Below are 25590 nucleotides of genomic sequence, written 5' to 3'. Positions count from 1 at the left end.
TGCTACTCCAGCTCGCCTGGCCCAGTCGGGGCTGAAGTGGATGAGTCCAGTCAGTGGCACTGGCTCAAGGGCGATGCTGACAAGGAGGTGGTTGTGCTGTGTGACTTTTCTTTGTGGAAGCTTGTCAAACTGCAAGTTGAGAGAATGTGCAGCTTCCTCTTCCAAGCCACAAGCAAGCAGTTGACAAGACAAGCTTTTGTCTCTTGCCTGGTAGCCTGTATTTCTCAAGAAGCTGGATTTGGCCCCCAGAGTCTTCAGGTGCTTATTCAGACTTGGGAGTAAACTGGAAACACCAAGTAATGCATTCTTGTTAATTGCAAGTTGCGCTGGTAACGTTAACCTCTTAGTAGGTCTTAACCCCCAGATACACGACAGCAGCTACATATTTCACATCAGCAATCCTCGGTACCAAAGTCAGGTTTCTACTCCAGTGCAATTAACTATAGGTTAAAAGCTGTACAGGGTAAACTTTAAAGCGTTAAAATCGGGATGTGGAAACTATGGAAGCATCGAGGAGAGACAGGGCTGAGATTTGGAGATATGCTTCAGAGGTCCAGACTATGGGCAGCCCCGAAAAATCAACAATTATAATTTGGATTATAATTTGGTCTTTTTTATTTTAGTTTTTTATTTTAATTGGATTATGATTGGATATGTTAATTGGATGCTTTTTATTGGAAAATTAATAAAAATGATTTTTTAAAAAGGTTGTACAGGGTAGTTCCCACATGTGAACACCATTTGCTTTGCTGGACACATTCAGGGTCAGCTCAACATTTGCAGAAGGCTATTTGTGCCTAGCAATATTTACTTACTTGGTGTTATTCTGGATGCTGTTTCATTTTTAGCAAGGACTGGGAAGGTCCAGAATGCAAGGAGGAAGCGCAGAAGCCTGGAAACTTCTATGTCCCTGTCCCTAATCACTAGCTACTGAATACTCAGACTGCTGTCTCTGGGGTGCCCAAGATTCTCTCTTGCTTTTAAAAATACGCAAGATGAAAATCTCTGTACACACAATTATGTGCTTGCAGAGTTACAAAATAACACATTTGCACTAGACCCATGTATAACATGGATGGGAGCCACCTGGCAACATGTGTTCCACCTCCCTCTCCGAGGAAGATCATCCACAGAGGGAAAGAGACCCAAAGCTTCAATTTGGTTTTGTCTTGTCTTGTTCCCTCTGCCAGAGCAACCGTTGGAGGAAACAAGTTTGTGTTCTTCTCTTTGCAAGGCAACCAGTTGCATGAGAATTCTAGGCCTTTAAAGCCATTTCAAATCCACATGAAAATGTGCATACTCTCTGCAGCAGATGTGAAACAAATCTGCACAGTGGAGTTTGGGTCTGGGGCATTAAACTTCAAATGCCTTACATAGCCACTGATCATAGTTTGCTTAAACCATGGATCTACAAGCAAACCTCTTTCTATCAGGAATAAGGCTTTGCCACCATATAATTCAAATATTAATTAAAAATAAACCCTTTCTTACACCCCCCCCCTCTGCACACACGCCCCCACTGCATCAGTGGGTTGTTTTTATAAACTGATAATTGAATTTCCAGCAGTTAAAACTCACAAGGTCCAGAGTGTTTTTAAAGACACCAACAGACTGTTGTTCAAAACTATGTACTGTAGTAGTTTTTGCCCTTCAGTTAAGAACGTACATTTTGAAAATATGGTTCACTTCCTCATTTTTGGTATAGTTTACATAGCCCTGGGTGTCACATTTCATGGGAATTTCATTAGTATAAACAGAGAGATTCATTTTCATGTAGACAGAAAGCAATAGGAAGCCGCCCTGAGCCCCTCAGATTTCAAAACAAGGGAAACCCATAATTGCATGGCATTATTATTCCTAAATTCTGCAGAGAAACCTTAGAGGTCTGCAGCAACAGTAACAGGCATAACATGAATGGGAAAGGATGAGTTTTTGAATCATACAAAGAAGAAGGGGGAGCTCTGTTTATTTTTAGCTTTGTATCCTTATGGACACAGCAGTGGTTTCATGACCAGTCGCAGGCTGTGAGGAACAGCTATGTTCTCATGATGGATCTCTGTACATGTATGCAAGTAGGGTACATCTGGAATTACATCCACAAATAACTGTGATGGTGGGGATTAATTACTTTGCACCTTAAGTCAGACTATCATTCTGGAATACTTTCCGGGCACATCGCTATAAAGCTGTTCAAACAAAATGCACCTCCAGTTGGATAAATGCTGTTTACCAGACATCACCCTCCTTTCCCCCCTACTATTTTTTAACATTTTGAGCGATGAGCAACATAAAGAGTTACGTAGACAGCATTGCGGAATTTCTGTCACATGGCAGATACCAGGGATCACAGGACCACCAAAAAGCAAGTCATTCCTGTGAGAACGAAGGTCTGAAGGACCGCTGCAGATTCTGAGGATTTTTAGGGCAAGGTGAAACGCCATTGCTTCCGTGTGTCACCTGAAAAAGTGCTGCACTGGGACTATTCAGCTATTGAGCATATTGAGTAGCATTGGCAACACACAAGACTACTACTACTAATAATACCTTTATTGTCAATGTACAACCTGTGTACAATGAAATTAACCGAGCCTCCCCCCCCCAAACACTCAATTTCATTGCACTCTGTGTGCTTGTCGCACAACACACCAATCCCGATAGTTGCACTATATTATTTTCTGTTCAGCAGCCTAACAGCCCACGGATAGAAACTGTTTTTTAGCCTGTTGGTACGACTGATTATACTTCTATATGTCCTGCCCGAGGGTAGAAGATTAAAGAGGTGCTGGGCGGGGTGTGAATCATCCCTGAGGGTTTTTCTCTCTCTCCTAAGGCATCGATCCCTTGCGATGTCATCTAGCAGGCTCAGGGGGCAGCCCATGGTATCATGTGCTGTGTTCACCACCCTCTGTAAAGACTTTCTGTCCGTGGCTGTCAGGCCAGCATACCACACTGTGATACAATATGAAAGGACACTTTCTATTGTGGACTGGTAGAAGGAGGTCATCAATTGTTGTTTAACATTGTTCTTTCACAAGACCATGAGGAAATGGAGTCTCTGTTGGGCCTTCCTAACCACCTGAGTTATATTGTTTTTCCAAGTGAGGTCTTCACTAAGGTGAACTCCCAGGAATTTGAAGGGGGAGACTCTCTCCACACAACCCCCCATATATACAACAGGGCTAGTTCCCCTCTCTTCCTCCGAAAGTCCAACACCATCTCCTTTGTCTTGCTAATATTTAGGTGCAAGTTATTCTCTAGGCACCATGTAGATACTTTTTGAACCTTCCCCTGTATGCTGATTCATCTCCACCTGTAATTAGACCCATTATGGTAGTATCATCTGCAAACTTAATAATTACAGTGGATAGATCAGATGAAATACAGTCATATGTATGCAACGAGTACAAATAGGGATTCAGCACACATCCCTGTGGGGTGCCAGTGTTGAGCTTCAGGGAGGTAGATGCAACAAGCTCAATCCTCACTGTTTGTGTCCAATCCCTCAGAAAGTCTTTAATCCAGTCACAGATGGTAGAAGAAAGGTCTAGTTCCATTAGCTTTTTGATAAGAATGTCCGGAAGGATGGTATTAAAAGCCGAGCTATAATCAATAAACAACATTCTAACATAATTCCCCGGTCTCTCCAGATGACTCATTGCAAGGTGAAAGGCTGTAGCTATGGCATCATCTGTTGACCTATTTCTCCTACAGGCAAACTGATGTTTATCAAAATCCTACGGGTTTAAGAAACCAGCAGCTCCTTCCTATAGCAAATTGTTGTGATAGCACAGGTAGCAAGAAGCTGCACTGTATCACGGAGGCATCCTGATTCAGTGTTGGTGGTTCAGGGGTGGCTTTACTTCAATTGTGCATGATCTACTGGTTTTGGGGTGAGGACCCCTGCGGTTAACCATTATACATATAATTTACAAAACCCAAATTAGTTAAGCATTGATTGCTATGAGATCATGTGTATTCACGGTTAGGGCCATAGGTGTTGTTTCGTTGGATCATCATTTACATGCTCCAACATTCTTTGCATGAACCAGCCAGTGATCCAGTGGTGAATCTCAGATCAGATCACAGCAAGAACTGATTGTACTCTAATGTTATTGTCAAAGTTCTGAGTTTATGTTCATGTTGTATTTTTGTATTTTGTGCTTTTGTTCCCCGCCCCATACTCTGCCCAGAGAATGAGAGATATTAAAGTTATGTTAATGAAATGCATAATATGTACCGTGTTCCTTACATAAACCAAGTTGAGATGGGAAAGTTCTTGGAAACTCAGCTTGGATGAATTAGGAGATTACCCTAGGTATCCTTATATGTAAATGGGGGTGTCAGAAAAATTCAGGTAATTTTTCAAAGTCAATTCAAGGGCTCAGAAAAAAATAACCGCAACCTGTTACAGCCTGCCCCCCCTATTCCTTCTAGAAAAGGGGGAGAGAAAAGTGGCTACAGGGCAAATAGGAGGGTGGGCAAATTCTCCTCTGGCCTGGATCAAAACCTGAGGTAGAGGAGTGTGTCAGAAATTATTAAAGTTCATCTCAGTTTTAAGGTTGAGTTTAATGAGCCACTGAATTTTGTTCCTGAGGAATTTCACTGACATCACTAAAACAAGTATTTTAAGCAGGATTTATTCAAAGCAAAATTCCTTCTGTTGCTTGTTGTGGTCACCTCAGCCCTTGCTTTTGGTCTCTTCTAACTAACCAAAGAACCTTTCTGTAACTCTGCACACACAATGACAAACATAAACCAGATGGCATTCTACTTGAACATCCACAACCTTGAATTGTTTCAGGAATCCGATTTCCCAGAATGAACAAGCACAAATGTTTGTTCTAAAACTAGTGCTCAGGTGACATCACAGGCCTTTTGTTTTATAAATAGCTGTAGCAGTCAATGCACACATGGGGAACTTGCAATCGAGCTGTTTTGCTACTGAAATCAGCAGATGGCAGAGGATGCATAGGCAATTCTGCCAGTGATTTGTAGATCCTTTCTGAAAGCAGGGGGTATTATTTTAAGAGATGGCAGGCTAAACTCATTACGATTTGAGAAATATATTTAACGACAGTCAAAGGTAACTTGGGCCATATTTCAGCAGTCACAATCTAGAGTCTTGTGTTTCCAGGGATGGGTTTCAAAAGTAACATAACATGGTCTGTGGTTGCTGGTGGTCTGCTGCAGAAAGGAACAATAAGATGTTCCACTGGCTGTTACTCAAGTAGTGCTCTGCATTATGTTATCTATCTATCTATCTATCTATCTATCTATCTATCTATCTGTCTGTCTATCTATCTATCTATCTATCGCATCCCCATACATTATGGAAGCCTGCAGTGAACTTTTGGCTAGTACGTTCCTTAAATTCCATTGCAATGCACACAGTTCCAAATGTTACAGGAACTGTAAAAGGTAAAGGTAAAGGTAAAGGGACCCCTGACCATTAAGTCCAGTCGTGGCCGACTCTTGGGTTGCGGCGCTCATCTCGCTTTACTGGCCGAGGGAGCCGGCGTACAGCTTCCGGGTCATGTGGCCAGCATGACTAAGCTGGTTCTGGCGAACCAGAGCAGCACACAGAAACGCCATTTACCTTCCCGCCGGAGCAGTACCTATTTATCTACTTGCACTTTGATGTGCTTTTGAACTGCTAGGTTGGCAGGACCAGAGACCAAGCAACGGGAGCTCATCCTGTCACAGGGATTCGAACTGCCGACCTTCTGATCGGCAAGTCCTAGGCTCTGTGGTTTAACCCACAGTGCCACCTGCATCCCATTTACAGGAACTGTAGCCTCTCCCAGACAGGGGCAGTCTAGCCATGTTGATCCTTGCTCTGGTAACATCCCGTTTAAGACTACTCTAATGCATTGCACTTGGCATTGTCCTTGAAGACATTTTGGAACTTCTGATTGCTCAAAATATAACAGCCAGGATTTTTGCTGGGAACGTAGCCTACAGGTTTCGATAGATTGCACTGGTTACCACTTCGCTTCCAAGCTCAATTCAAGACGCTGGCTTCAACCTTTAATGCCCATCACTGCTTGATACCTGCTCCACTATCAACTTGCCTGAGAGAGGAATATATCCAACACCGATACAGGTAAGATAGCATGTTATAGCAGGAGAAAGCCAGAAAAGGACAACATGAAAAAGAGAATACAAAGGCAAAAATAGATACAATTGCCTTCCAATGATTTGTAAAGGATTGTGTTTTTTGCCCGTTATGTGAAACTGTTTTAAGAAGAGCATATAACCCAAGCAGAGCAAGTGCTTTATGGGGTTATCTTCCACCCAACACCAGTTATGATTCAGGATGCACCAAGTCAAGAAGTGGAATGGTACAAGTGACAACAAAGCCACTTCCAAGATAAGGAGGAGGTGGGGTTGCGGGCTTCGCGCCCCTCCCCCACACTCGCGGGAGCTGGCCCTAGCCCACGCGATAGCAGGGAATCCTCGGCCTCGTCATACCCCATGCCAGCCAATCGGCTGGCTCCGGGGGCGTGGCCTTGCCTACTTAGGTCTGGCGCGGCCGGGGCTCCCCCTCTTTCCCTTGCCGCAGCTGACCTGGTTTTCCCTCCCTGCCCACCCTTTAGACGTTGCTATGAACTTTGGTCGGTCGCCGTAGGAATTTTTCCATTTGGCAGATTGGCACCAGCCATTTGGTTTTCGCCTACCTCGTAGCAAACCATCACAACTCCTCGGTATTGGCAGTTAGACATTGGCGGGGGTACTGTTTATTGTTATGCAAATGAAGGGGGGGAAGGATCCTGTTAGGACCAATGCCTAAGCCAATACCGCTCAATTCCTGTAATCAATAAAGTTGTGGCCTAATTAACTCAAATTCTTGTGTCCTGTGTCTTTATTTCCAAGGGGGTAGGCGGGAACTTGCCACACAACAAGTTTAGAATACAAGACTTGAGATGAACATATCAAAGAAGTCTTTGATCTTGAGATATTTAAGCCATTAAAATATTATTCAGAAGAATGTAATGAAAACAAAATAAAAGGTCTGTGGTCAGGGCAATGGTCCCTTTTAGCTCAGATAAGAGTCTCTAAGGTGCTTAATAAATATTTTTATCATTAAAAATCAATTGTTATTTATAGCCAATAAAAAAGATGTACTATCTTCTTGCTTCCACTACCATCTCGTCCCTGCAGACATTTATTACCACAAAATCATGCTTAAATTATTCTGCAATGCTCCTTTGCAAATTTCTAACAAAGAGCTACAATGCTCTCACATTGTAGCAGTGTAACATTTCCGCAAACAATGGCCTTGGTTTATGGGTCTTTTACGTAAAAGCCAACTTTTATCTCCTTTATTTTTGCTAATTAAAGAAAAAGAGGCACAGTCACTCCTGGCAGTAAGCTCTGCTTATAAAATCAGAGTTTACATCAGAAGCCTTCAAGCAAAACATGATAAAGTTACACTGAACAACTAAAAGAATGTATCTAGATGAAACTGTTTTGAGTTCCCATAACAGAGCAAACATTAAAGGGCTTGACTGTATTAGTGACTGCCGAAAATGGATCATTTTGAGAACTGATCTTTGACACAGATGGCATTATTCAATTCTATTAGAAATCTCTTTTGAAAACAACATCAAAACAACACAAGGAGTATTCAGCTTTCGATCAGATACATCCATATAAAATGACTCACCAATGAAAAATGAACCAATGCTAGAAATTACACGATAAGGACAGCTCAAACAGGCCAACTATTTAGCTGCCTTGCTTCCAAGGAAGCACATTGCCCCCCTGACCAGAAATACAGTGGTACCTTGGTTCTCAAACTTAATCCATTCCAGAAGTCCATTCCAAAACCAAAGCGTTCCAAAACCAAGGTGCGCTTTCCCATAGAAAGTAATGCAAAAGGAATTAATCCATTCCAGACTTTTAAAAACAACCCCTAAAACAGCAATTTAACATGAATTTTACTACCTAACGAGACCGTTGATCCATAAAATGAAAGCAATAAACAATGTACTGCAGTCACACAATCAATCAATCAATCAATCAGTAGCTGAACTGGGTTCCACACAGTCACAAAAACAAAACAAAAAGAGCCGCAAAAACAAAAACGCAAAATAAATAGCAAAATCAGACAGACCTCAGTGTAACACTCAAAACGGAAGTGTGGCACTGAAAACGGAAGCGTAAAACTCAAAGCAGAGCACGTTCGGCTTCCGAAAAAAGGTCGCAACACTTACTTCCAGATTTGCAGTGTTTGGGTTCCAAGTTGTTTGAGTACCAAGGCGTTTGAGAACCAAGGTACCACTGTATAAGGGGAGCAGTTAACTTTTTCACACTCTTCATTTATTGTTCTGTTTTTGTTTCTTTTTACTTCTTCAAACCTCAGATTCCCTCATTGAGTGGGAACTTCTTTTTACGTGTAGCTTGTGCTGTTTTTGCTTTGCAAGCATCTACATGCAGAGCCTTCAGCTGGAAAAACTGGTCTAGAAACCAAGCCTAATGAGAAATGGTCGAGGAAGTTGGGTATATTTAGCCTGGAGAAGAGTATACAGAGAGTAGATAGGATAACCATCTTTCAAAGAGGGCCAGATTTGATGAAGTAAAGGGCCGTAAGGGCCAGCCAAAGTTGCTGACCTTTTCTTAGGATTGAAGTTGAGGTTTTTTTTAGGATTTTAAACTGCCACAGGCGCCAGATTAAACCGACCGGCGGACCAGATTAGGCCCCCGAAATGGACTTTAGACATGCCTGATCTTAAGGGCTGTCACATGGAAGATGAAGCAGGTTTTTGAAGGACTAGAGCCAATGGATTCAAGTTACAGGAACGGAGATTCGGACCAAACAGAAAAACTTGTGAAAACCCAAGAAGCATCCTTGAACTGACCTTGGGCCTGAGACGCTCGTTCTTCCACTAGCAGACCACCTTCATGGAATACAAAATATTGACCCATGTTTCTAATTCATTAGGACATATATGTGGTTTGTAATTTTTGCCAACATCTCCACCCAACTCCGCTTCGGACACTTAAAAAACATTTTCCTCTGACTGAATGTAGATGAAAGATAAATATAAATAGAAGAAGAAGAAGAATTTTATTTATACCCCGCCCATTTGGCTGAGTTTCCATGATTTGAAACTGAACGACGGAGAACACAACCTTTCGGAGAACACAATCTGAACTACGGAGAACACAACCTTTTGTTGAGTGGACAATCGCATAAAGATAACAGTAGAACAGAGTTGTATTGTACTTCCCTAGTACACTCAGTGAAAAGCTAACTTTTCCACATTCATAGACCAGTTATTCTGTACTCAGGCCTGACGCAAAGGCGGCAGATAATATAAAAAGACACATTCAGCACTTGTGCTTCTGACTCATCACCCTTCTACATGTTCTGTTTTACTGTAAAATACAGCACACATATCCACACGCATATATACCTGGCATCTAGACTGTACAACCTAGTATACATAAGATTGCACATTACTTTATGCAGGTATATTTTATTTATTTTATTGAAACAATTTATAACCACAACAATAGATGCATGGAGGCAGACCCTATGGTCTTGAGCAGGGGTCACCAAACTTTTTCAGCAGGGGGGGCAGTCCACTTCCCTCAGACCTTGTGGGGGGCCGGACTATATTTTGAAAATAATAAAAATGAACGAATTCCTGTGCCCCACAAATAACCCAGAGATGCATTTTAAATAAAAGCGCACATTCTACTCACGTAAAAACACCAGGCAGGCCCCACAAATAACCTAGAGATGCATTTTAAATAAAAGGACACATTCTACTCATGTAAAAACACGCTGATTCCCAGACCGTCCGCAGGCCTGATTTAGAAGGCGATTTTGCCAGATCCGGCCCCCGGACCTTAGTTCGCCTACCCATGGTCTTGAGCACGTCATGCACTCAATTTACAGAGCTTCTTGAACATGTGCAAAGGCTCTTAAAAAGATTAATGCATTAGCAGCCATTCCACCTGGTTTCAGTAGAGGGAGATATGAGACAACACAACCATCCCATTGGCTTGGCTGAAATCAACCGCCATTTTGTCCCTTTGCTCCCAGAATTCTCTCTTTTTAGCAGCCATTTCACCCAGTAACTTTGGGGGTGTGCGGTGGGGACAGAGGCAGAAAGAGAGAGAATGGTGAGGCAGGGCAACAAGTCACCCTGAAGCAGCTGGAATTAACTTACACTTGGATCCTTGGTTCCCTATACTGTTTCTTTGATGCCACTTTTATGCAGTTAAAAGTTTTGCTACCTGAATTTGGTTCCCCCCCCCTTCCTTCCCCCATACCTTTTTCCTTTTGTGTCTTTTACAGTGTAAGTTTGAGGGCAGGGCCTGTGTCATTTTTAAAATCGCTTTACAGCGCCTAGAAAAAAGCAGGCACTTTAAATAAATAACTGAGCGAGTCAGTGAGCTATGCAAGTCGTTGTTGGTATTCTTTATTTATGACAAGTCTAAAATTGATAGGTGCCCTCAATAATTAAGAATAACACAGGCCTGGCCAGAGACTTGCAGTCCAAAAGTAAAGAAGAGAGATGTTAGGAGAATAAGAGAAAGAAAAGTGAAATGCAAAAAGAGTCAATGGGGGTAGGAAGTGTTTGAAACTAGCCTTGTGAATAAGCCTAGCCTGAAAAAAATGTCTGCTAGCCTACTGGTGACTGGGAAGAGGAAGGAAGAAGAGTCCCATTCCTCTTGCAGTAAAGGTAAAGGTAAAGGGACCCCTGACCATTAGGTCCAGTCGTGGCCAACTCTGGGGTTGCGGCGCTCATCTCGCTTTACTGGCCAAAGGAGCCGGCATATAGCTTCTGGGTCATGTGGCCAGCATGACTAAGCCGCTTCTGGCGAACCAGAGCAGTGCACAGAAATGCCATTTACCTTCCCACCACTGCAGTACCTATTTATCTACTTGCACTGGCATGCTTTCGAACTGCTAGGTTGGCAGGAGCAGGGACCGAGCAGTGGGAGCTTACACCATCGCGGGGATTCGAACCGCCGACCTTCTGATCGGCAAGCCCTAGGCTCTGTGGTTTAGACCACAGCGCCATCCGCGTCCCTTGCAGTAGAACATTGCATTTCTATGCTGGGTGTAGATCTCATGGCTTTCCTCCTCTGGAATCACATTTGGTTTCTATGCTGGTTACAGAGGGGAGCCAGAATGGTGCTGCCTCTTCTCCACTAGCCATGCCAATTGCTTGCAAGTAATACTTGGTGGCCAATGGCTACCAGAGTGGTGCTTAAATACAAGGCTGTTTGAAAGTAATAGTAAATAAGGCAGCTGGATGCCAGGTGAAGTCAAATCCGGTCGGCTGCAAGGTGAAAGGACATGCAGTAAGGGTTGGGTTTCTTCAAACAAATAATGTATTTTACTTGAAACAGGAAAACTGTGAAATCTGTAGTTTGCAACTAAGCAGCACTATTAAAACAGAATGGGCTGGAGTAGAAAATGCTGCACTGAAGCAAAAAAAAGCTTGTGAAATAAACTTCCGTACCTCTCAAGATGTAATTCTGGTAGTTCTGGTCCGCCTCAGCGCCCACTTTTATTAAACAGGTCAGGCCCTCTGCCACAACAAATTCATGAACCAAATCCTTGTCATCCTATATCAAGGAAAAAGGCAAAAAAGAGAAATGAGTTGCTACTTAATATTTTTCAAAAGCAAGCAAACAAACAAACAGTAAGCACTGCTCACAAATTTATACTGGTTTTTCTAGTGATATGAGAGATGGTTATTATGTAGTAGATATACATGACAACAGTCCACATCTCATTTGAGAGTAGAGTTCAATTGCCAAAGCTTCAAAATAGGCCGACGGAGAGGCATTGGCGCTGGCTCAGCTGGGGGGTTGGAAGCTCCCCCCCCCCCGCCAGATGAGCAGTTAAGGCTCTGGTGCCCCTTCAGCTCAGGCGTAAGTTGGAGAGGCACATTGTAGGGCTGCGCAATATGAGAAAGGAAGAAACAGCTGAGATACATTCAAGACATCATGATATATCAGCATATTGAGGTATTTAGCTGCTGATGTATCACAATGTGGGACACGGGTGGCACTGTGGGTTAAACCACAGAGCCTAGGACTTGCCGATCAGAAGATTGGCGCTTCGAATCCCCGCAACAGGTTCACCTCCCGTTGCTCAGTCCCAGCTCCTGCCCACCTAGCAGTTCGAAAGCACGTCAAAGTGCAAGTAGATAAATAGGTACCGCTCCAGCGGGAAGGTAAATGGTGTTTCCGTGTGCTGCTCTGGTTCGCCAGAAGCGGCTTAGTCATGCTGGCCACATGACCCGGAAGCTGTACTCCGGCTCCCTTGGCCAATAAAGTGAGATGAGCACCACAACCCCAGAGTCGGTCACGACTGGACCTAATGGTCAGGGGTCCCTTTACCTTTTATATCACAACATGGAAAACCAGACATCGCCCAGCCCTAGCAGGGACCCGAGTCATGTTGTGGGGGTGAGCTGTGACAAACCTGCACGATTCAAGAACCTGCCATACCCCACAATTATGAAATTCCCTCCCTAGAGAATTCTGTTCAGCCTCATTCTTTTATTTTTCAAAACCTGCATGCCACCTTTCTGCAAGCACTTTAAGAGTAATGCATCCTAAAAAATTCAAATACTGTAAGATGCAAACAATATAACCAAAATTAGCATTTCCATACTCAAAATGACATTTCAGTGATGCATAAGATACATGGCAGGTTTGAATTTAACGAAATATCCAAATGAATTAATGGGGAACAACAGCAATACTTCAGGATCTGATCCGAATTTAAAACACATATTTCATAAAAGACACTTTAACCGGACTGATTTTAACAATACTGAATAAACAATCTAAGCTTTAAACTTCAAAAGGCTTTAATGTATCTTTTTTAAAGGAAGGAAAAGGAATGGAAGTGTGAAGAAAGAGAACATAAACATCATGCCATAGACATTTGCACTCTACACATGACCTTTTTTATCATGCATCTATAATGTGATGGGGTTGTGAGAAGGTCTAAACATCTGGCAGTGCAAAGACAGATGAAAAGAATCCAAACTAGTTCCCCCTACAGTAAAAGGACTGTGTTTACATAACTTCTGAAATAAAGTAGTCAGTCTTTCTAATCCCATTAACTTACTGATTTTCTAACATGAGTGACCAAAAATTTAAAAGGCTATTCTACCAGCATGACTCTCTGGGTTGGGGAATTTGAAAACTGAAAATAGGAGCCAAGGTACAAATTATGATCAAAATGTTGACACATTTCAGAATATGTGTGGTAACAGCTAAAGGAAGGAAGGAGAGAAGGATGTTGTCCTTGGGTAGAAAACCGGAGCAGTCCTGTAATATTGCTAAGATTTATGGTCTGCTCCCCTCATCGGCCAGCATTAAAGCACTGATGAGAAAAGCAGCCAAACATGGAAATCTCCTGGAGTTCTCCTTTCTGGATTATTCAGCTACAAATGGTAATAAGCAGGGCACAACGAGCGATCACTCAAGAACAGGCTTAGTTCTTGAGTGATCAAAGGGGTTACCATCTAAACATAGCACATGGGCAAGCTTTGCTCAGTAAAGTGGCATATAAATATTATAAAATGAAATAAAAACATTATATAACCAGCTCCCTGCCCGCACAGCTAACCTCACCCCCCAACCCCTTTCCAAGGAGGGAGGAGGTGCTTCACAGAGCAGCTTGCTAAAACACTGTGTGAAGCAACTCACTCCCCCATTGAACTTTGCTGTGGCCATGTTTAAAGGTGGGGAAGAGAAGAAGAAGAGTTTGGATTTGATATCCCGCTTTATCACTAACCGAAGGAGTCTCAAAGCAGCTAACATTCTCCTTTCCCTTCCTCCCCCACAACAAACACTCTGTGAGGTGAGTGGGGCTGAGAGACTTCAGAGAAGTGGGACTGGCCTAAGGTCACCCAGCAGCTGCAGGTGGAGGAGTGGGGAAGCGAACCTGGTTCACCAGATTACGAGTCCACTGCTCTTAACCACTACACTACACTGGCAGCTTCACACAGCAGCTTGCAGATCTGCTCTGAGAAGCACCTCTCCCCCCCCCCAACAGCCACATTTTAATGGTGAAAAGAGCGGCTTGCTAAATCAGTCTGCGAAGCGCCTCTCCCTCTTCCATTAAATGGCTGCCAGCAACACTGCTATCTTGCCCCACTGCATACTATCTGCCATGCTGGGGTTGTCATGGCTTCCTATTGGCAGTCACACAGACTGCAGAGCATGATGACAGTCTTAGATTTCCATGTCTATAGGAGGAAAGGAGGAAATAATATTATGAGAACAAGAACTGGATGAACTATATAACTGTCCATTTGTATTTTAGCATCGAGGGAAGAGGGCTTACTGTAACAAAAATGCATTTCTGAAACAGAAGATTCATGAATTTTCCATGCCAGAAACTTGCTAATTGGAAAATTATTTTCCAACTTATTGTACATATACCACTATTTCAACTGAGCATCAAAGTGACTATATAGGACCCAGAAAATACAGCTAAGTGGATAGGTTCTGCTTCACATTTAGGGCCAGTTCACACATGCAAGTACATTCTTACTTCTCTTGGATAACTTACAACTGAATATGTCAACTGTCTCCATTAAAAAGCACTGTTTTTGAGATGGCGGAAAAGTTACTTCTGTTTTGTTTGATTTGCGGAGGCTAATTCTGGCCTAATAGTCTATGCCATCTGCACTATTGTACTAAACTGTTCCTTAAACACTGTGATATAACAGACCTCCATGCTCACTGCATCTATTTGATTATAGTAGATGTACTCAGATGGTTTGAGGTCAAAAACAGGGCGTGGGGAGGAGGAGAAGGAAGCCTTAATGTGGTTCCTGAAAGGTTTCGTCAAGAGGCCAACTGCAAGTAATATTGTGCTTTTTCAGAATGAGTGTGAGATAGCACTACAACTTTGTTTATAAGTAATATACACAGAAACCCATTGTTTCTTTTCCTTTTAAGTAAAACGGAAAGAAAAGATTCTTACTACTTTATCTGGTGTGTCAAATGGGGACTATTTAGACTCATTTCCTAACACTTACCGTATTTTTCGCCCTATAGGACGCGCTGGCCCATAGGACGCACCTAGATTTTTGGGGGGGGGGGGAGGGAATAAAGGAAAAATTAAAAAAATATTTTTTTAATTTTTTAATAAAAATTAAAAAAAAATAAAAAAATAAAAAAATAAAGGGAGCTTGTGGGGCTGGGGGCGGGGAGAAGCGGGCTTCTCCCCGCCTCCAGGCTCCAAACCACGTCGGGAGACAGCGGGATGGCGGCGTTCCGCCTCCCCGCTGTCCCCCGAGCTTGTGGGGCTGGCGGTGGGGCTCTCCTGTATAGCCTGGAGAGCGAGAGGGGTCGATGCGCACCGACCCCTCTCGCTCTCCAGGCTTCAGTGAAAGCCTGCATTCGCCCCATAGGACGCACACACATTTCCCCTTCATTTTTGGAGGGGAAAAAGTGCATCCTATAGGGCGAAAAATACGGTACCTACATCTGCTTCAGAGAAACAATTGGGAAAACAATTATTCATACTGGTTTTTTTGAAAATCATCTTCAAAATATTAATCAGATAGGTGTTTTTTATTATTATTAACAGCTACACTTTCTAGTTAGGTGCAACCAGCTACTTAACAAGGCCCAGACTGAACCACAACTACTCTTTCCTTCTTTCTGATTGACTTTATTTGCAAGACCTGCAAACACAAGCTGACTACGTTTCACTGACTACCAGACAAAAGCTGTCTTGCACATCAAACCCAGCGCAGGACAGAAAAATCAAATTGGTTTAAGGAGGATTAGAGTTTGAGGATTATGATTCTTTCTTCCAGGGATATAAATTAGTTTAAGATGACAGCAGAATTGGTGGCAAAAGAGGAAAATACAGACCAAAAGGCACAGGGAAACTTCAGGACTTTGATGTATACTGCTCATTAGAACAGAAACCCATCCTTTAGAGAAAAATCGGCTGAATAATGGTTTGTTAACACCTTTAAAAGGAAGAAAAAATGTATATTCTATATACTTTTTGAACCAGCACACTTCTGCTAAAGCTGCATCTATCTTCTTCTTTAGATTTAACAAAATCTACAAGGCAGCTAACAGTTTTTAAAAGGAGAAAACGCAGATTAAAACCAGGAAAGTAAAATTCAACAGCACATTAATAAAAACAGCAGAAGCCTAGCAAAGAAAACCAGTATCAGCAGCACAATCAAGAGGCCCCAAACATCTGCAGGAAAATGCCGGCATTGCCAGATGCCTGAAACTTAAAAAGAGAAGAAAGAGCAAGACAAACCTCGCCGGGAGGGAGGTGTGTGGCCTTGCTTCATTCCCTGGCCTCTCTGCTAGGTAGTCTTGGGTTTAGCTTGTCCTTTGAGAACTTCCAGAAGAGCAAGCCACTGGTTTGACTCAGTATAAGGCAGTTTTAGACGCGGGTGGCGCTGTGGGTAAAACCTCAGCGCCTAGGACTTGCCGATCGCATGGTCGGCGGTTCGAATCCCCGCGGCGGGGTGCGTTCCCGTCGTTCGGTCCCAGTGCCTGCCAACCTAGCAGTTCGAAAGCACCCCCAGGTGCAAGTAGATAAATAGGGACCGCCTACCAGAGGGAAGGTAAACGGCGTTCCGTCTGCTGCGCTGGCTCACCAGATGCAGCTTGTCACGCTGGCCACGTGACCCGGAAGTGTCTTCGGACAGCGCTGGCTCCCGGCCTCTAGAGTGAGATGAGCGCACAACCCTAGAGTCTGGCAAGACTGGCCCGAACGGGCAGGGGTACCTTTACCTTTACCTTTAAGGCAGTTTAATGTGTTCACCTGCTGCACCACTGGGAAGTGAAGCTTTAGGGCAGGCATAGGCAAACTTGGCCCTCCAGATGTTTTGGGACTACAGTTGCACCTCTGGATGCAAACGGGATCCATTCCGGAGCCCTGTTTGCATCCTGAGTAGAACGTAACACGCGACTGCCTTTTGCCGCTTCCGCGCATGTGCGTGACATAATTTTGAGCGTCTGCGCATGCGGCGAAACCTGGAAGTAACGCGTTCCATTTCTTCCGGGTCACCGCGGAGCGTAACATGAAAACGCTTAACCTGAAGCATATTCAAGCCAAGATATGACTGTACAACTCCCATCATCCCTGACCACTGGTCCTATTAGCTAGGAATGATGGGAGTTGTAGTTCCAGAGCATCTGGAGGGCCGAGTTTGCCTATGCCTGCTTTAGGGGGGTTAATGTGGGTGCAGTGGCAGAGAGTTGGTGGCTGATGAGCGGAGCAAGCAGGGGCACAGGAAGAAGGTGGTCCTTAAGGTAACTTGGGTCTGGGCTGTTTAAGGTTTTGAGGGCAACAAACATTAATAATAAGAATAAGAATTTATTTGTACCCCACCCATCTGGCTGGGTTTCCCCAGCCACTCTGGGCGGCTTCCACAGAAACCAAAAATACACTAAAATCACACATTAAAAACTTCCCTGAACAGGGCTGCCTTAAGATGTCTTCTGAATGTCAGGTAGTTGTTTATCGCTTTGACATCTGATGGGAGGGCGTTCCACAGGGCAGGCGCCACTACCAAGAAGGCCCTCTGCCTGGTTCCCTGTAACTTAAAGGTCAACACCATCACTTTGAATTGTGCTCGGAAACGTACTGGGAGCCAATGTAGGTCTTTCAAGACCGGTGTTATGTGGTCTCGGCGGCCGCCCCCAGTCACCAGTCTAGCTGCCGCATTCTGGATTAGTTGTAGTTTCCGGGTCACCTTCAAAGGTAGCCCCACGTAGAGCGCATTGCAGTAGTCCAAGCGGGAGATAACTAGAGCATGCACCACTCTGGTGAGACAGTCCGCGGGCAGGTAGAGTCTCAGCCTGCGTACCAGGTGGAGTTGGTAGACAGCTGCCCTGGATACAGAATTGACCTGCGCCTCCATAGACAGCTGTGAATCCAAAATGACTCCCAGGCTGCGCACCTGGTCCTTCAGGGGCACAGTTACCCCATTCAGGACCAGGGAGTCCTCCACACCAGCCCGCCCCCTGTCCCCCAAAACAGTACTTCTGTCTTGTCAGGATTCAACCTCAATCCATTAGCCGCCATCCATCCTCCAACTGCCTCCAGGTACTCACACAGGAGTAGGCAAAAAACTGGGTGCCAGTGAAGTTGTTATATATTCCTAGTGCTCTGTTCCAGTTGCACTGATGCTTACAGAATCGGTCTTTGCTAAGTTCCTCCTCGGCTATCCAGAGTCTGCTTTCCTGAAAATGAATTTAGGGCTCATCCCCACTTAGCTTTCCTATGCACTTTCTAGGCAGGGGTCCACGTTTTCCAGATCCATGTCCAAGCAGGGATTTTGTTTTGTCCTGGAGCTTTCTCCGGAGAATCCAGTGTTTTACTGCTGAATCAGAACAAACACAGGTTTTCTCACTCTCCCAAGTTCCCATGAAGCTGATCGTGCAGGGAATGTGATTGACTCCTCAGAGGAAGAAGCTGATTTAAAGTGGCAAAAGAGACAGGAACCATCCAAAACTATGAAGAATCTTCACATTCAAAGAACAGAAACACATTCTAGCACTGGGAGTAGTAAGAATAGCCCAAGAACGACAAATGCCTGCCTAAGTTGAGACTGCAGGAAGTTTTTCTGCTTCTTGAGTTCTATTACCTTTCCTTACATCTTTCCCCTGAGCAACAAATGATAACTTTAAGGAGACTGGTTAAAATTTGCAGGATTATGCGTTTTGGGGGTGGGGATGCAAATAGTGGGTTGCTATATTTGTTTATGACGCGGGTGGCGCTGTGGGTTTAACCACAGAGCCTAAGGCTTGCCGATCAGAAGGTTGGCGGTTCGAATCCCCGCGATGGGGTGAGCTCCCGTTGCTCGGTCCCTGCTCCTGCCAACCTAGCAATTCAAAAGCACGTCAAAGTGCAGGTAGATAAATAGGTAAATGGCGGGAAGGTAAATGGCGTTTCCGTGCGCTGCTCTGGTTCGCCAGAAGCGGCTTAGTCATGCTGGCCACATGACCTGGAAACTGTACACCGGCTCCCTCAGCCAATAAAGCGAGATGAGCGCCGCAACCCCAGAGTCGGCCACGATTGGACCCTTTACCTTTACCTATATTTGTTTATACCCTCTGATTTAAGGGCTGCCAGGATGAATAGCCTAAAGCACTTTTCAAGTTTGTTATGTCCGCAGCTCCCTTCACCAACCACATTCTTTCTGTGGCTCCCCAGTGGAAGCCACTTACACTGGGTTCCCTTACAGGAAATAAGTGGGGATTTCCCCACTCCGCCCTTGACCCATTCCATCCCGCCCATTTTCAGCCCCATTTTTGGCACACTTGTAAGTGGGAACCCAAGCAACGCCACAGCTCTGCAGGGCCATGCTGCCACACTACTGGGCTGAGGTGTTGTTTAGAGGGTTTGGTTGAGGGGTTGTTGTTGCTGTTACTGATATTAATTTTGCATAAATTAACACTTCAATCTCCCAGGACATTCTATACAAGATCTTAAAGTAGCTGTCTTATTACAAAAGACTTTCAGAAATAGACTGGAAAGAGAAGTTGCTGAATTGCATCTTATTACCAAACTTAAAACCGTGGAGAGACCTGGTCTGAATAGAGACATTGGATTCTTATCTCGTTATACATGATAAAGCTATTTTTAGCCATCTCACCCCTTGCTTTTTCCTGTAAGACCAATTGCAGTCATTAACAGTATTCAACAGGTTTACCACACCTATCAGCCAATCACCCATTCCCACCCCCCTTCTGAGTAATGCCCCTCCCCACCCTCTCGCTATATATAAGGGTCTGGTGACTTCTGTTTCAGTGTATCTGAAGAAGTGTGCATGCACACGAAAGCTCATACCAATAACTAACTTAGTTGGTCTCTAAGGTGCTACTGGAATGAATTTTGTTTTGTTTTGTTTTGTTTCAATGAATTTTGCATCTTTATCTTAGATCTTACTTGATTTATGCGGAAATTGTTCAATTTGGCTGTGTATTTTTTGATGGGCATTTTTTGGGGGGTGTTTATCACTACTTTCCTAATGTTTTGTATTTAAGATGGCGCCGAGGTAAGACGCTCTTATCGGAGCTCAAAGAAATCTTTTAGCTAAATGCCTTTGTTGCTGGCTCTTCTCCTCCTTTTGGATTTTATTTCCTCCCACTACTTCGTATCTCATCTTCCTCGGTGCCGGGACTTAATGAAGTTAGTGAAGTTTTAACAAAGGCTCTCAGACATTCCCTTCTGGGCTTTAAGGCACTCCCTCCCAGTCTCTCTTTGACTCCGCGTGACAAACTTATTCCAAGGATTTTGAAGGACTTCTAATGGGCTTTTAACCCTAAAAACTACAAATTCATAAAACCACAAATTTCTTCCACCACCTTCAATTTCGTGGACCCCCAAACATCTCAGTTGCTTTAACAAACTGAGAAGAAGGGGGGGGGATACTGCAAAGGAGTGCTCTAATTGGACCCAGTTTTTAAACTCCTCGCAGCAGCCCACCTAGGACGGAATGAAAATTGAACGAAATTGCGACCTGAGAACTTTAATACTTTATCACTCTATCTAGAAGTCTGATCTCATTGATTTAAGAAGAATCTGCAATGAGAAGAACCAAAAGACTCAGGTGTCTTGACACAGAAACTGACGCAGAGCCCTCCGGTTTCAAACAGAGTAATCTAGATAAGTATCTGCTACCTCAAAAACAGCACATATCTCCTCCCAAAAACTCCCTCAACTCTTTACATGGAAAGACAGTTGAAGAGATATCCCTAGGAATAAACGAGGACAAGGCTACTACTCCCATAACCGAGGCACAAGTACTAATTGATAGAAAGGTGGAGCTGCTGGAGGAATGCTGCCTACTGACTGCTCAAACAGTTCAAAAAATCTTTGAACAATTACAAAACATCTTCAAGAAGCTGGATAACCCAGATGAAAGGAGGCAACTCACTCCCTTTTTGCCATCCTTAACAAGCCCTGGAGATAAACAGAACAAATACAAATTTATACCTCTAAACCAGCCAAAAATCAGAGGAAGCCCCCCTCACTCAGTCAACTTGATACTGAGGCCATGTGAGATTGTTCTCCACATTTTTCCATACAGAGGGCCCCTACCTTACTGGGAGTCATCCTTCTGGGCCAGACATCATCTAAATCTGCTCCTAGGCCTTGAGGGGGGAAGGATTGACTTAAAAGCAGTCAAGAGGCTCACTAACGATGGATATTCCAAAAAAGTACTACTAAGATTTGGTAGCCATAGAATCCCAACCGAAATCTTAAGGGAAAAGGCTCATTTAGCCCAGAAAGGAATTATTCCACGTCGACACTTTGAAGATATATCACTCAGACCATTGATTGCATCTAAAAGACAGAACAAGATGAACAAGGCCATTCCAACAGAAGCCGATATCTGCCCTACTCCCGTGGAAGAACCCAGTAGACGGGAGAAACCGCTGCCAGCTACCCGGGAAATTACGCAAGAAAAATCCAAGCTCCCAAACCATGCGATTGTAGCATCAATCAACAGCCTCGCCCTTGACACAACAGACTGGACAGTCCCAGAAGAAGAAGATCTGCTGAGTAACTTTACCAACCTACCAGATAAAGAACAAATAAGCATACTCAGTAAACTGACGAAACTACAGGCCAAATTGATCGAAATTCACCAACAAGGTCAACAAAATGCAGTAGAAACAATACACAATCAAACTTCACACCTACCAGCCCTCTCCCCAAAATGCATAGTCAAAAAGAGAGCTACTAATGGAACTTTTAAATGTATAGATGCAGAGCTTCAAATCCAGCCTCCTTTAAAATATGAAATGACAAGGAAAAACTCCAGTAATGAGACCACAAATTCCTGGCTGAGATATCAATTACTAGCTCCAAACGAAATAGGTACCCCTTATTTAAGTACTACAAAGGATTCTAACATTCCCGAACAAAAGATGACCTCCAACAGACCTGACACATTGAGCTCAACATCAAATGAGACCAAAGAAATGGAAGTAGAGACCGAAAACAATCCTACTGTCCATAATAGTCCACCAACCACAGAAATCTCTCAGGAACAAGGAACAGCTAAGGAAGAAAATCAAGAAAGGGAGGAAATTCTAATTTCCCGCACTTTAAAAAAGAATCTAAAAGATCCACCATTATGTTCCCCACCGAAAGTAGCGACAAATGGCTGTATCGGCACAAGACAAAATTCCTCGCTGGACTCAATAACAGAATTAGAATGACTAAATGCTGTCAACCAGCCACCAACTCAAAAACGGATTCTACGCTTGCTGTCCCGGAATATTGCAGGGTGGGGAAACAAAGACGGAGACCCAGACCTAATGAACTTCTTTAAAGATTTTGAATTAATACTTCTACAAGAAACATGGTCAACTAGAGATATTAAAATCAATGGATTCTCCTCCTACACGAAACCCGCATTGAAAACAAACACGAAGGGCCGGCCGAAAGCAGGGTTCTGTTGTATGATCAAAGACAACTTAGGGTTTGAAATCAAGCAGCTAGAAAAATGCTTGCCACTTGCACAAGCCCTACTTTTAACCCAAAAAGAAGATACTTTGCTACTTGTAAATGTCTATATCCCCCCATCCAAAAACAACAGCAACAGTGAAAATTGGTCACAACTAACCTTTTATATAGAAAATTTGACCGCCAAATACCCAAATGCCTCATTGATAATAGCAGGTGATTTTAATGCCAGAGTGGGAACCAACAATGAACAACTATGTAGCAAACTAAATTGGAATACTGACAATGATATCGCACATGCCCTGAAAATAGGACGATTCTCCAGAGATAGGGTTGTAAACAACGAAGGCTTACGCCTACTTGAATTATGTAACAACTTTAATTTGCAGATTGTGAACGGTTCAACAAAAGGCGATAGAAGCGGGGAGTTTACATACTTCTCCCCCCGAGGATGCAGTGTCATCGACTATATTCTTGTCCCTTATAATATTATAAATTCGATTATGGACCTCAAAATCGGAACGCGTACTGAAAGCGACCATCAGCCATTATTGTTGTCTATTAACTTAAAGGATGAAACCAAAATAACCAAGCACAATATTATAGAACCCTCTCAATACAAACAAATGACCCAATTAAAATGGTCCCAGGAAATGAGTGCAGTAGTGGGGCAAAAACTTACAGCCAACCTGAGAAAACAAGTATTATCCAACTTAAAGACCACTAATTCCCACAGCGATATTCCGAAAATTTATAATGAAATCTTCCAAATGTTCGTAGAACTTAGTACTCCACCTAAAGTTTGGGTACTTAAACATAGCGCTAGCCCTTGGTTTGATGATGAATGTTTCCAGCTAAAAAGAAAACTGCGCCAAACATTTAAAAATAATCGCACTAAACTAGAGCCCTCTTATCTTGATGAAAAAAGAAAATATCATTACATTCTGGCCGAAAAGAAACAGAAATATGCAACCCAAAAATGGCTACAATTACTCGACTCAATCCAGAGTAAAAACAACAAAGCGTTCTGGAACCTAGTGTACGGAGGATTGAAAGCCGAAAATCAACTAACTCTACCACCAATTGCAGAATCCAAATGGTCCCAATATTTTACATCTGTATTTAACAATCTACACAGTGAACTTAAAGGAAATGAAACCACTAAAAATAAAATCAATAAACTCCAGGAGTGGCCAAGGGTAGAAGAAGAGGAAATTAGAGAGATAGTTAAAAATTTCAAATCGGGGAAATCTCCTGGGCCAGACGGTCTACCAATAGAATTATTCAAGACCTATATAGATTGGTGGGCAGAACCCTTAGCTCAATTGTTTACCCTCATAGATAAATATGGGATCATACCTGAGATATGGTTAAGATCAATAATTATCCCAATTTTTAAAAATGGCGACCCAAAAGAACCAAGGAATTATAGACCGATAAGCCTATTATCAGTGATAGGGAAAATCTACGCTAAGCACCTTTTATCTAAACTCCTTACCTGGATGAAAAATCTAAATTTACCAGGGAAAGAACAAATAGGTTTCTCCAAAGGTTGCTCTACATTAGACCACTGCCTTATACTTATGCATTTGGTTGAAAAATACAGATCTCAAAGGCAATCTAAGATATTTGCTGCTTTTGTAGATTTTCGTGGTGCATTTGACTCAATTGACCGCCCAAAGCTGTGGAGGAAACTCGCAGAATTAAAAATTGATCAGCGCTTATTGATCCTAATAAAAAATTTATACTCTTTCAATATCTGTCAAGTCAAACTTAACACCAAAGGTCACCTTTCATCAGACATCCCAAACTCGAAAGGGGTAAAACAAGGGTGTATTCTTGCCCCCTTCCTATTTAATTTATTTTTATCAGACTTGCCAGATCACCTTCAAAAAATAGAATCACATGCCCCTAAACTTAATCAGAAACCAGTTTCTCTGTTATTATACGCAGACGATGCTGTCCTACTATCATTAACGAGCTTGGGTCTGAAACGTCTTATATCTTCTCTGATCCTCTACTGCGAATGTAACAAGCTCTCTATAAATTACGAGAAGACAAAAATTTTGGTCTTCTCGAATGGTTGGAAATTAGAGAAATGGAAAATAAGAGGGCAGGAAATCCAACAAGTGAAAATCTATAGGTATCTGGGAATCTTATTCCAGAGCAATTTAGGGTGGGCAAATCATCGCACAAATGCCATAAAACAGGCAAAGTGCACCTCATCAGCAGTTGCCCGTTTTTATTATCAGAAAGGCAATCAATTTATTCCTGCGGCCAATCAGATATTCCAAACAAAAGTGCAATCCCAGATATTCTATGGAATCCCGCTATGGGTCCAAGCATATAATAGTGATTTAAAAAAGATTCACTCCAGCTTTCTGAGACGTATTCTTGGACTCCCAGCTGTGATCAAATATGAAACAATGTGTGCAGAAATAGGCATACACACAATGGAATATTGGGCCTGGTCCACCTCAATAAAGTACTGGTTACGCTGCCATTTTCGCTGCCCTCCATCAAGTCTGCTCGCTGATTTGCTCAAAGACTCCTACAAATCAAGATGGTATCAGCACCTCGAAAAAAAGATTGAATCTTTAGGCATCGAGCTGGAGCCCCTGTACAATTCTAATGAGCAATACATTTTCCATAATATCCTAACTAGACTAAAGGATGTCGAGAGGCAAAATATTATGACAGCTGTAAACAAAGTTTGCTCGCCCATATTCTATGATTTAAATATCTTAGATAGCAGAGCCAATTACGTCACCAAATTAATAATTCCAGCCCAACGTAGGGCTTTTATGCTGGCCCGTTTGAATGTTTTTCCCTCAGCATTTGTCAGGGGAAGATATCAAAACATCCCTAGAAACAAGAGATTCTGCAGATGTTTTATGAATGTCCCGGACACGGTAGAGCACATTCTCTTTCAGTGCCCATTGTACAGTACGCTCCGTCAACGCGTGCTGTCCCCTCTTTTGGGTGGTTTGGAGCCCCAACAAGGTGAATGTGTGGGATTCTGCCTATCCGACGTTGACCAAAGGGTAACGGCGGGGGTAGCCGAGTTTTTGGTAGCAGTCCTCCAAGGAGCAGGTTAACAAGGAAAACCACTGATTTTATATGTATATATATAT

The 25590-nt window shown here is 43.1% G+C and overlaps 1 protein-coding gene across 21 annotated transcripts in view; it reads right to left on the bottom strand.

Annotated features, from left to right (window-relative positions):
* Positions 1-25590, bottom strand: part of FHOD3 (formin homology 2 domain containing 3) — a 319993-nt gene that overhangs the window by 137598 nt on the left and 156805 nt on the right. For all 21 annotated transcript variants that reach the window (XM_083582385.1, XM_083582396.1, XM_083582404.1 and 18 more), the window contains exon 5: positions 11484-11589. In XM_083582385.1, coding sequence (XP_083438511.1) covers positions 11484-11589 — 106 coding nt within the window. The remainder of the gene's footprint in view (positions 1-11483; positions 11590-25590) is intronic.

Source organism: Podarcis filfolensis, assembly GCF_964270895.1.
Source record: "Podarcis filfolensis genome assembly, chromosome: 13".
NCBI classification, from domain to species: Eukaryota; Metazoa; Chordata; class Lepidosauria; order Squamata; family Lacertidae; genus Podarcis; species Podarcis filfolensis.
Note: the sequence above shows the minus strand (reverse complement) of the source record. Positions and strands in the feature narration are given on the sequence as shown.